The following is a 12959-nucleotide window of genomic DNA, read 5'->3' as shown; positions in this document are numbered from 1 at the left end:
AAATTCAACATGAATGCATTATAAAAACTTTTAGCAAATTGAGATAGAAAGGAAAATTTGAAACTGATATTAAATATATATATAAAAAAAACCCCAAAAAACAAAAAAACAAATAACCCCCAAAACAAAAACTTCAGCAGTGGTTCTGCTTTCAGAAAGAGCCAAGTAGCTCCTACTGAATAACTCTTCCACAAATAATAACTATAGGCTCTAGACAAAATATGTGTTAAAAAAAAAAAACTACCTGAAGGCACTAGAGATTGGAAGAGGAGGTGACATTCAGAAGAAAGGAAGGACGCTGGATGAGGGTCCTGTTTTTTTTTACAGTTTTAACCTGAGGGCAGTCACCATTAGTCCCTTGAGGAGAAGTTAAACCTCCGGTAGAACCTGCCATCTCATTGGCTTGAAGAACCAGGGGACAGAGTATGGTGCAGCCACCACAGCGGAAAAGTGAAGGAACTCCAAGTTCAGTGTATAAATTTAGCTCAAACCTGGCCAACCCTTGACCTATGCACAGCACAGACTCCAAGCACCCCAGTTAAGGCTAAAAGAACCGAACTGAGATTTCAGAGTTTGAGATTGATTCAGCCAACCGCCTGCTAAAACACACAAACCAAGATGAAAGCTCTTCAGAGGACCGTAATAGAATCCAGAGTCTTTATAACATTTCATTAACAAAGTCCAAGGGTCAATGCAAAGTCACTAGATGTAAAGGGAGAGGAAAGTGTGATCTCTACTGAAGAAGAAAGGTAATTAATCGGTAATTAACCCGAGATATCGCAGATGTTCTTGTTTCCTGTTTTGATATGATGAGTAATGCACTGATAATTTAAAAATTAAATAAAATATGGCAGTACCATGAGATGTGTGACACTTAAAACACTGTCTAGTTATAATTATGTCATTGCAATTTGTGGTGCTCTGAGCACCACATATGGTCTATGTCACAACTACTCAACTCTGCCATGGATAATACCTACACAAATGAGTATGGCTTTAAACTTTATTTATGGACACTGAAATTTGAATTTCATATCATTTTCGTGTGCCATGAAATATTTTTCTTCTACTCCCCACCCCCAGCCTTTTAGAAATGTGAACAATGTTCTTAGCTTATAGGCTATAAAAGAGGAAGGAGCAGGCCAGTTTTGGCCCATGGGCCATAGATTGCTGACCCCTGATCTAGTACGTAAAGCAAAAGAACAAAAAGATGTAAAATATTTAATATTGTAGGCAGGTCAGTTTCCCTTACAGTAATTTATAAATTCAGGATAATACCTATCAAAGCCCAAATACATTTTTAACTAAATCAGTGAGCAATTATTTGACACTTAGGGTCTTATAATCATAAAATTTAAAAATAATTCAATTTCAATGTATGTGCACATTTTTGTTCCATCAAAGTATAAAAGAGTAATCGACAGAAAACATTCAAGCATAAAACATACAATATTAGGAGAGTGGAATGGAAATATGAGCTCACAGATGAGAGGAATGGTATATAGTCTGTTGTGAACAAGACCTTGTTTGGGTATTTTTAAATGAATTGCTATGGTATTTAGATTCTGCTGTATACCTTTAAAAGTTTGATATAATGGTTTTATTTTTAAAATATCAATGCTTAACTATTCCTAAAGTTATAGATTTGCATATTTTTTTGAATTTACAATGAAACATTTTAAACGCCAATTTAAAACTGTGCCAATGGTGTACTTAGTTTTTCCAAAAGAATTTAGCAAGGTGTAAGCGAAATTTTTGGAGACCACTGAAATACTCATGTCTAAGTATAAAACTAGAGCTTTTTTAAAAAAATAGAGTCAGATTTTCAGACTGCATTGAGTTCCTATGTAAAGTTTTGTGATTGTGCTTTTCAAGTGAAATAAGTCAACCTAATGTATAACTCTGTTTAGAAGTGTGTTGGCAGAAAGAAGACAAATGGTGGGTCTGGCCATGGTTGGAGTTTTTCATGGAGTGTACCCCAGAGCAAAAGAGGATCAAGGGAGTTGACATGTTTTTAATCAGTGAGGTTATAAAGATGGCTTTTGAATTCTAACCTGAACAAGGAGCAAAGTAAAGACTTTAGCATAAGAAGACTAAGGAAGAGTAAAAAAGTAGTGGAGTCAATGAATTGGAGTTTCAATGATGCTATAGAACTGTAGCTACAAAGTAACAAGGTTAATGAGTCAAAGGATAGGTAGGAGGTTGTGTTCAGCTGGTGAGATGTTTGAAATAAAATTTTCTGAGGGGAAGGCAAGATCTGCAAAGTGAAGAGTGTGAATAGCTTAAACGGAGGGAAGAAAAGAGTTGTTAGAGGCAAGGAGGTCAGGGACCTCAAAGCCCAGGTTGATGAGTGAACCAAACATGAGCTCATCTTTCTCCCAGCCTCCACAGCACATTGACTATCCTGAGGACTTGTACTTTTCACTGAATTGGAGTTGTATGAATAGTTATCTTAACTTTTCTTCTTCCCTTCACTGAGTTGAGGTTTTTTTTGGTGTGTGTGTACGTGATAATTCCGTTCATAGAATTCTCAGAAAATCAGGGATATCTTCATTTTTTCCATTTATTTGAACCTACCATAAATACTCACTTACCAGAATTCTAGATGTCCTATAGTTGTAAACAGTTCCACTCAACTGGATCTGTTCCCCTCGTACAACAGAATATGGTATATTCATTTCCAGGAAGACATTTTTGAACACCGTAGCCTTGAGAGTATCAGCAACACATATACCTTCAGCCCAAAGTAAAAGCAAGTTGAAGCATATTAGGGAATTCCCATAGTGCCTTATTAGTACTAAAATGTTTCAGATTTGCTTTGCTTCAAAGAAAAAAATGAATGTTAGGTCATGTTTTTCTCTGCCCTATCACTCCATGTCCTTGAATTTTCTACTCATTGATTTTTTTAAATTGAGTTATAATTGATGTACATTATATTAGCTTCAGGCATACAATATAATGATTCAATATTTGTATACATTGTGAAATGATCACCACAATAAGTCTAGTTAACATCCACCACCACACATATTACAAATTTTTTTTCTTGTGGTGAGAGCATTTAAGATCCATTCTTTTATTGTTGATCTTTATTCAATAATTATTGGCAAATAACAGAAAACTTCATTTGTCCAACAAATATTTAATTCTATTTAAGGCATGAGAATGTTTATTAACTAAAGCACCAAATCTCTTTTTTAGATATTCATTATTAGTTCCATTTAATGGGCATAAAATTTTGATTGTGGAAACCAAGATTTATAAGAACAAAAAATAGCAAGCAAACAAACAAGGCAAGCCTGAAGTTGTTTATAAAGTGTCACCACAAAAGGGCATTAGTTCAGGAAAGAAATCATGTATTTGTCTCTAACTCTACTCAATCTTCTAGTCACCGAGGAAAAACAAAGGAAAATGGGGACTTCATATCAGTATTTATAAAATGATGGCTAATAAAAGAACAAAAGAGAAAATTGATATAGTCCAAGATGTGGGCATATCTAAGTCTCTTTGTAATACATTAAAAATAGATTTTAATAAATGACACCACTTAAGTCCTGGGTAAACTAAAAAGATAATAACAAAAAACTGCGTTTTGCCAAATCAAATCACTCCTTACATGAGTGTATAACTTCAATTTGCTTACCGCTATTTGAAATGCCAACACCTTGAATTTCCCAGGTAGTTAGAGAATCAGGTAGCACAAACTGCAACTGGTTTCTGAAAGTTAAAATGTTGATATTCAAACACAGCAGAACATTGATTAACCCAAATTGACAGCTCGCATTAACAGAATTTTTGCTTCATACTACTTTAGAAGAAAGAAAAAAATCACAACAGAACAAAATCACATCAGGTATTAAAGAAAAATCAAGCAAGAGAAATATATTCAGTAACTCTTATACTCATTTCATGTTTTTAGATATTTAACTTGTATGATGAGAATTCAAATTCAGAAGGATGCCTTTGAAACATTGCAAATTCAACACATACGATTCAGAGAAAAAATGATGCTTATTGTGTAGTATGTTCTAAAATAGGGAAGCAAAATACTAACGCATCTTAACATTGCTCATAACAAAGCTGACAAAACTAAAAATTTATGACTAAGATCAAGCTTATACTCATTCAACAAACAGCTATTGTGTACCAACTGTGCATCAAGCATAGTACTAAATACTGAGTACATAGCACTCATAGATATACTCCTGCTCTCAAGCAGTTCACAGTCTAGTGGAAGAAATAATTCAGCATATAAATTGCAATTCACTGTAATAACCATACCAATAAAACTTTAAAAATGTTCAGAGGCAGCGTGCATTGATTCAATATATTTATGAGGGTGAGTCAAAAATTATCCGCACCCTGGCTAAATTAAAACTTCTGTTGGCCACACTGTCTTATCAGCGCTTTCCGTTCAAGGCTACTGTCTCCCCAGTCACTGCTGTGCAGATGTGAACGTGTTACATCATTTCATTTGCAACTGCAGTGTGAGCAAAAATGGATGCCCCACTTGTGATTTGCATGGAAGAAGAGTAGTGTGCAGTGATTCGTTTTTTGTGATCTGAGGGTGTACCTGGTGCCGTTATTTATCGAAGACTTTGTGAGCAGTATGGAGAAAGTGCTTTGTCACAAAGAAGTGTATATGAATGGATAGAGAAGTTCAAGGAAGGTCACACAAGTGTTAGCCATCAAGAAGGAGCCAGATGCCCGTCCTCGTCCACAGATTAAAAGCAGAGGACTGCTATCCAAGGGCGTTGTGATCTTGCATGACAATGCACGTCTGCACACTTCTGCCCATATTGTCAACACTCTGCAAAAACTTCGTTTTGAGTTGTTAAAGCATCCTCCCTATAGTCCTGATCTTGCTCCATTGAACCTTCACCTGTTTGGTCCTCTGAAAGCAGCCCTATGAGGACAAAGATTCACTTCTGATGAAGAAGTGAAGACAGAGGTGCATTCGTGGCTCTCAGCTCAGCCTAAAACATTTTTTAATGAGGGAATACAAAAGCTTGTTGACAGATGGACAAAGTGTATTGAAAAGCAAGGAGATTATGTTGAAAAATGATGTTTGTCTTTTCTAGAATTTAATTAAAATAAATTCTACAGCCAGAGTGCAGATAATTTTGCCTCACCCTCATTTTTAGTGCCTCTACAAGCCAGATCCTATGCCAGGTCCTGGATATAAAAGTAATCTGAGTTTAGTCCTTGCCCTGGAAGTATTTACATTTTAATGTGGAAGACAGTCAGGTAAACAGGACATTATTGTACTATGTGATATGTGCAACAGGGTTCATTGAGGGGATAATATATCCAATCACTGGGTGGGGAACAGTGATGGAAAGGTTTATGAGGGGAAACACTAGCCAACGGGCAATGTCAGATGAAGTGGACAACACTGTGGAGGAGGAATCAGGTGGGACAAGGGTAGAGGCCGGGAGACCTATTAGAAGTCGGATGTCAGGCCCTGAACTCACTGTCTTGACTGCTCCATGGAAAGTCTGACTCCCCACCCTGGCCAGCCTGAGGAAGGATGACACTCAGGGAAGGGGCTCCGTTTTCAGTGCCTGGTACAGAGTAGGCATTTCATAAACATGTATTGAGTAAAGGACTTTAACAAGAGAAGAGGCTTTCTCCCTATTAATCAATATTTGTTTTGTAATTACAGATATTTCAGGAAGAAAACAGCTGCATCATACAGTGTAAAGCACACAGTTGTGGTCAGTAAAGGCTAACTGAAACTTTCACAAGACTTAATCATGTCCTGGAACCAATTATTAGAGCAAATCACACATTAAAAACAAAAAAAGGAAAATAAAATTTGACCCAACGGTGGTATCATCTTAATTCTTAAATAAACTATTGGGAAATGAGTAGTTTCCAGATTTTTGGTCATAATTTTTGCATTTTCCCATATTTTTCAGAGGAATGTCAAAGAAATATAATACCTTCGGGAGACATGATGAACTTCCCACAACCAGCTTTCTGGAAAATAGCTCCTTATTTCTGGTTTGGTTATTGGTAGAAGAGTCTTTACATCTAGGGGAAAAAGAACAACATAAATTCTCCTTAGAGCTGAATTTTAAAATATGGACATAAATCAATAGCTTAAGCATTTTCTGAAAGGTCAATGAAACATTTTATTTAGTGATTTCAAAACAGAACAATAAAGGCCTTAGGATTTCTCCACTAGTAGCACTGACAAAATGAATAAAGCATAAAAATATCTTTAATAATTTGTTTTCTAAATTGCTAAATGTTTTGTGTTCCAGAAATTATACAAGATACTAATTAGTCTATAAAGTTCTTCATATTTAAAAAGTTGCAATAATTGCTTTTATATTATAAAATTGGGAGGTTTATATGATTCTCTGCCTTACCCCAGAGATTTATTTATATTTCCTTTAATAAAAATGGACAGAATGGGGACTTCCTAGGTGGCGCAGCGGGTAAGAATCCGCCTGCCAATGCAGGAGACACGGGTTCGATCCCTGCCCCAGGAAGATACCACATGCTGTGGAGCAACTAAGCCCGTGCACCACAACTATTGAGCCTGTGCTCTAGAGTCCATGAGCCACAGCTATTGAGCCTATGTGCCGCAACTACTGAAGCCCACGCGCCTGGAGCCCATGCTCTGCAACAAGAGAGGCCACTGCAACGAGAAGCCCGTGCACCACAAGGAAGAGTAGCCCCCGCTCGCAGCAACTGGAGAAAGCCCGTGCGCAGAAACGAAGACCCAACACAGCCAATAAAATAAATAAATAAATAAATAAATAAATAAATAAATAAATAAATAAATGGACAGAATGTCTGCTTCTGTCCAAGATGCACTGATAGAGACTGGAGTTACCTCTCTGCCTTAAAAAAACTAGAAAACCAGACACAACAGCTTTCAGATATCAGTGCATAAGTGAGCCAGGACAGTGATTCCTGAGAGAAGGGAGACAGATTAGGTGAACCCCCAAATCATCCAGGTTTACTGTCTGGAGGCAGTTTACAGGCTTCAGAGCAGGGAGAGAAACCCATACAGACCCTGGCAGAGTTGCAACACCATGCATGGGAGTTTGGGAGTCCAAGCTGTCTAAAATAAGGGACAGAGAGGAGGGAGCTGCAGAGGCTGAATTCCAGGCAGCTGATGCCAACCCAGATGACTAGAGTTGCAAAACTGGACATGAAAAACAGGTATGTACTAGGTCAGGGGTCCCCAGCCCCCCGGCCGCAGACCAGTACAGGTCTGGGACCTGTTAGGAGCTGTGACACACAGCAGGAGGTGAGCGGTGGCCAAGCGAGCAAGCGAACCTCCATCTGCCGCTCCCCTTCACTCTCATTACCACCTGGACGACCCCGATCCCGCCCCGCTCCGTGAAAAAACTGTCTTCCACAAAACTGGTCCCTAGTGCCAAAAAGGTTGGGGACCGCTGTACTAGATTGTTCATAAAAAATACTGCTTGTAATAAGCAAAAATCTAAAAACAATCTAAATGTATCAATATCTAATAACCTAATAAAATAACCTAAATGTATCAATATCTAATAAATGGCCACAAGAATTTATTTCTGCAGAAATATATCCACTCAGAATGATGACATTTAAAACATACTGTTAAGCCAAACAATCAGACAAACAGGATCTGTTACTCTGTTTTTGTTTGTTTTGGCTGTATACATTTTGAACTGAAAATCCTAAACGTTCTGAAAATATGTTACTGAGAGTTGTATAAATTCTGAAAATGTATACTGTGGTTGAAATTGAAATAAGATTTCAACTTTTATGTAAGTACATTTAACCTTATGCTACATTTAGAAATCTTTTGCTATATTTGGTCTGTATAGGTATAAACAGAATTTTTAATGGTTGTAATATCACAGAAGCATGGAATTTTAAAACTCAAAGGCATATTAGAGATCATCTGGCCCAAGTTTCTTGCTTTAAAAATGAGGAGATTGAGGCTCAGAGACGATAAATAATCATTCACGTTTATAGAATGAGTCAGCTTCAAACTTGCCTGGGACTTGACTATTGACTAGTGCACTTTGCTCTATACTTATATATACCTCTTCTGATTCCCAAAAATCACAACAAAAAAATTTTTAAGGGTATTTACAAGTTATCTTTTCTACCTTCTATTTTAAATAGAGCATGAAAATCACCTTTTTTTTGCAGCATAAAATTACATCAAATTCCCCATATTTTCCAATAGAAAATGTCAAACTTACGTAGCCTTCCCAATTGGATAGGTTTGTGAGACTCATTAGCACGGAACTGGGTCGCAATGGCACAACAGTCCTTGAAAACTTTAATGCATCTTGGGCCTATCGTAATCCGAGCGGCTCGCTGCTCACAGTTTTCATCATCATTACGATGGGCTCCATCATAACAGCATTTCTTTATCATTGCATGTTTGTATTTAGCAGCTGAAATGGTAATAATTCAAGTTCCCTAGATTATGCGTAGAGTCAAAACACTCAGGCTTAGAAGGGCTCTTGAAGGATGCCTGGTTTCTGCAGACACGGGACCCCTGCCCCACACCAGCCATGGCTAGTTGATTGTCCAGCCTCCCTTTGGAACTCCCGTAGGAATGGGAAGAATGTGGCCTCATAAGGGAGTTCATTCTGATTCGCACTGAATGGTTAAAGGCTTCCTACAACTAAGCTAAGTGCTGACTTTTGGAACTGGCACCTTGGATTCAGCACCCTTTGAATAAAATAAGTTAATTAGCGGAGAAGCTTGCAAATATCTGAAGATATCATCACTCTACAAGTATGTTCTTTTTCAAGCTAAACAGCCTATTTTTTTCAAACGTTTCTTGTGGTTTGTTCTTTCAAACATTTCTTCACCAGTGGCATCTTTGTTCGTCATGTGCTTAATCAGTGTCTCTCTTTTCATATCATTAAAACTTAGAATGAAGGTTAGAATTAAAGTGACTCATATACAAATGGAAAGTATTATTGTATTACTATAAACATTATTAGTTGAGCTCAGGTCGCTGACTCTTGGTTCAAAGTTCTTTCTATTGTAACATTGCCAATTATCATATCTCCATTTAAATAATACTGAAAAATAATTTCTATTGGGCTTATGCGCCCCCCCCCCCGCAAATAATCCAAAATACTCTTAACTGTTAAATGTATGCAAGAAGAGATAGACTTCTAGGTATATCTCAAAGTTAATTAAATCATGGATTTTGTTAGAACAAAATGGAAGAATACGATTTTAATTACTAGATGAAGTTTGCAGAGAGGAAATATTTGTGACAAATAAAAGTTAATCTTTTATATTTTAGAGATTGAAATAACAAAGACATTTCCTTCAGATTAAGGTTATGGCAAATGAACTGTTGGATTTATTTGGATTAATCTTTCCAAGGGAAGTGAACTAGATATCTGTACACATCTTTCTTTTCACCCATTCTATCTGAATTAGGAGAAATCAGATAATGCTTAGTTTTCTCCAGGATGACATGATCATAACCTTTTGACAATCACATGAAACTTTTAGAGTACCTTCTTGCTCTATCTTCTTTCGAAGCATTCTTTTTGGCCTAAGAATTTCTTTACAAGGTTCATCTGTTTTAAAAAGATAAAGAAAAAGAAGACAAAAAAGAAGATAAAAATCTCAAAAAAAAAAAGAAATTCCATGAAATTAACTTTTTAAAACATTCGTGTCACTCATTCAACAAATATTGAGAGCCTGCTTTTGACTAGGCACTGCGCATTACACGTCTCCATATGACTTGTTTTTAGAGGGGCTCACAATCTATTGTCACACAGTTTGACTTCTTTGAACTTGGTTTTGAATCCTGCAAACTTTTTGATCCACTGATTACAGAGAGATATCTAAGCCTTTAGAGTGAGCCAAGTTTTTGTTAGGTATGTCCTTTTAATGATTTTTTTGTGCTTATATCATTACAAATAATAATATCAAGCATAATTATGAACAATTTTAAAACCACAGAAAGAAGATGATTAAGATGTGGTCCTTGCCCTTAAAGAGCTCCCAGTGAAGTGACTGAGACATGACTTGTAACTAAGTGTAAGAATGTACAATGGTGCGCTGCTGTTAAATTACTTATAGATAGATCTAGTTCCTATAGTAGTCTCCCTATTAAAGGAGAAGGGAATGATCAATTCTATGTGGAGAAAAGGCCACATAGAGGAAATGATTCTTCCACTAGCTTCTTCAGGCTAATGAAAAGGAAAGCAGTCCTAATAAGGAAAGGTCCAAAAATTGAAAATAGCTTAGTACCACTCATAACTGCTCTTGGTTCTGTATGATTTAAACCTAAGGTTATGTAGAGTGGGATCAGAAACAGCTGGAAAGAGCTGGGGAGATCATGGAACACCTTGAATATTACAGTAAAGAATTTGTACTTTATCTTGAAGGTTAATGAAAACTTTTATACAGAGGACTAACCTAGTCATGTCATTGTAAGATCAGTATAGAGAATATTCTGGAAGAGGGACAAAAATGAGGTTTGGGAGGCAAACAGTCCGTGTGAATTTCAATAATCAATTTGAAGAATAAACAAAAAGTGCTGAGTGTTTTACCACTTTCTTGGGAATTGTCCGCATTTGCATTGGTGAGGAAGGTGAGTCCAGCCAGGTGGAATACTTCTGCATTGTTGCGGCCACCACCGGCCCCACAGCCTAGGTCACTCTTCTCTAAAGTTTGAAATACCTGTCCAGAGGTAGTTAGTTAATTTAATAATTCTTAGGAATTAACCAAAGGCAAAATGGTGAGCCTATTCAGATGTGGAAATCATTACTCTGAAAAACTAAAAGTATAAGTTGTTATATGGTTCTAACAAACCTGTGAAATGCACAGGCCACTCATTTATCAAACGGCCAAAGACTGAATTTCCCAACTTCATTCCTTTAGTTTGTCCTTTTGTATTAAAAAATACATACCTACTCAAAATTAAATCAAGAACTAAGTCTTAAACTTTGATAAGATGATTCTTTGAAGTTAATCCATGCTGTTTTGTACATAGAATACATACTGCAGTCAATATAATGTCCAAAAAAGAATAAAGGAGTGAATGTATGAATACATGAATTAATAAGCTAATTTTTAAGTCGTTAAAAGAAAAAAGCACAATCTCTCGTATTTTGGGGAAGAGGGCTCTAGGTTCTAAGTGGGTGAGAACTTGTCTGGGGGGGGGCTTATTCCAGTATTAATTTTGACCCCAGATGTTTTTTCCTTTCTGAATGTTTTTAACTTAATAGTTTCTCGGTTCTTTCTTCTTTCTTCAAAGAAATTCAAGCCTAGAAAATAGTAGCAGAGCTTAGGGGAGATATATGGGAACTTAGAGAAGTGAAGCATTTTCAATTCTTCTGGGCCACAGATTTCAATGAGTAAAAAAAGGAAACAAAACCCAAAAAACCCCTAGAGGTTGTCTATTCATTCTTTTCTGGTGCTGCTACCATAAAGCCCCCTATTCCCAATCTCTAAACCCTCCCAATCAATGGCACTTTGGTCCCATGAATGTAATTGCTATCATGGTCATATGTTTTTAAAGTGCTTAACTCCATACTTGGAAAAGCAAAAAGGGATAGACCCTGGCTTTAGAGACTAATGTGAGAATGGCTTACCTTCCTAAGAGCCATTGTTTTGAGTAGATTATAGAAAAGCAGATCTAGTCTTAATTCTACCCCCCACAACCTACCCTAGTGGCCACACTTTGTGAAGCACTGCATAGGGCCACCCCAGTAACCAAGGCCATGCACTACTTAACTTTTTCCAGGGGCTTCTTGGCTGTCCTTTGCACCCTATACATAGCACTGTCCACTGCTGTTAAAGCCACCCAGGAATTCAACTCAGTTTCCATATTCAGAGATACACGTTGGCCAGGGGAATATGTATTTGTACTTGGAGACAGATGAACCTATAAGGTCATTTGAAAAAGAAAATATCATTTGTATGACACAAAACTTCACAGATAGCTGTGTTTACAGCCCCTTTATTCAGAAGAAAGTTTGATTCTAACATATAATTTGTGGCTTACCTGGAGCTGGTTGCCACATTTTTCTTCAATATTTAACCAGACTGAGTCGGACACTAATTCTGCAGTCTGCTCTCCTGTAACGATGTAATAGACCAGGAGACGAGCTGAAGGAACCATGTTCTGTGTCACTGGAATGTTTATACTTTGATAAGCTGAATCTGAAAGTTTATCCCTTGTGCCAAAATGAACGATTTTGCCCTTGGATATAATCTAAAAATAAACAGCAGCGGCAACATAATTACAAAAACATAACCTTTGCTTCAGGATGGAGGTTGCAGCTGGAGTAGAAATTATGTTAAAGAAAAAGAAAGTTAACATTGTATGGGCCTACTATGTGCCAGGAACTTTACATTTAATTAATTCCTTCAGTTCCCATAATAGCCAGAAGGATAGGAATACTGTCTCCATTGTGCAGGATAAAGGGACTGAAGTTCAGGAATTAACTAAATGTCACACTGATTTCATTTCAAAACCACCTACCTACGAATTCAGAGAGCTGAAGTTTGACCTCAAATCTGTTTAAAGTCATCACACTGTCATTAATATCTCCTTGTTTAGTTGATTAAAAAATATAGATGAGTAAGTGGAGTGCATCTTATTTTTCCCTAATTTCTGGCTTTAAGTTTTAAAGCCAGAGAGTAGGTTCTAAATTGGAGGTATAGGTTAAAAAAAAGCCCTAAAAATCATACTCAAAGATCCCTTAAATTGTCCTTAGAGAACAGGACTGTATATGTGGTTTTGGTACATAATCCCTAAATAGGTCCCCTAATTATTCATCAGTCAATATGATCTATGGTCTTCATTTATTTTTAAATTTCTTCTTCAAAACTATTGAAAAAAATCATCATCACCTGTTTGGCCTCATCGTCAGAGTAATTGATTCCATTTCTTTGGTAATTGTCAGGAAGCCGTTAACATTTTTGCACATTCTTTCCTAGCTTTCACTGACAGCCTTGAC

The 12959-nt window shown here is 36.8% G+C and overlaps 1 protein-coding gene across 1 annotated transcript in view; it reads right to left on the bottom strand.

Moving 5' to 3' along the window:
* The window catches only part of LOC130846158 (complement C5-like), a 91527-nt gene that overhangs the window by 51126 nt on the left and 27442 nt on the right, over nucleotides 1-12959 (bottom strand). Inside the window, exons 13-20 of the mRNA XM_057724211.1 lie at nucleotides 12002-12211; nucleotides 11732-11881; nucleotides 10545-10674; nucleotides 9501-9563; nucleotides 8214-8411; nucleotides 5946-6036; nucleotides 3644-3717; nucleotides 2595-2734 (exon numbers count right to left, since the gene is read on the bottom strand). Of these exons, the coding sequence (XP_057580194.1) occupies nucleotides 2595-2734; nucleotides 3644-3717; nucleotides 5946-6036; nucleotides 8214-8411; nucleotides 9501-9563; nucleotides 10545-10674; nucleotides 11732-11881; nucleotides 12002-12211 (1056 nt within the window). The remainder of the gene's footprint in view (nucleotides 1-2594; nucleotides 2735-3643; nucleotides 3718-5945; nucleotides 6037-8213; nucleotides 8412-9500; nucleotides 9564-10544; nucleotides 10675-11731; nucleotides 11882-12001; nucleotides 12212-12959) is intronic.

The sequence above is a fragment of the Hippopotamus amphibius genome, chromosome 2 (genome assembly GCF_030028045.1).
Source record: "Hippopotamus amphibius kiboko isolate mHipAmp2 chromosome 2, mHipAmp2.hap2, whole genome shotgun sequence".
Lineage (NCBI taxonomy): Eukaryota > Metazoa > Chordata > Mammalia > Artiodactyla > Hippopotamidae > Hippopotamus > Hippopotamus amphibius.
This window is presented reverse-complemented; position numbering and strand designations above follow the sequence as displayed.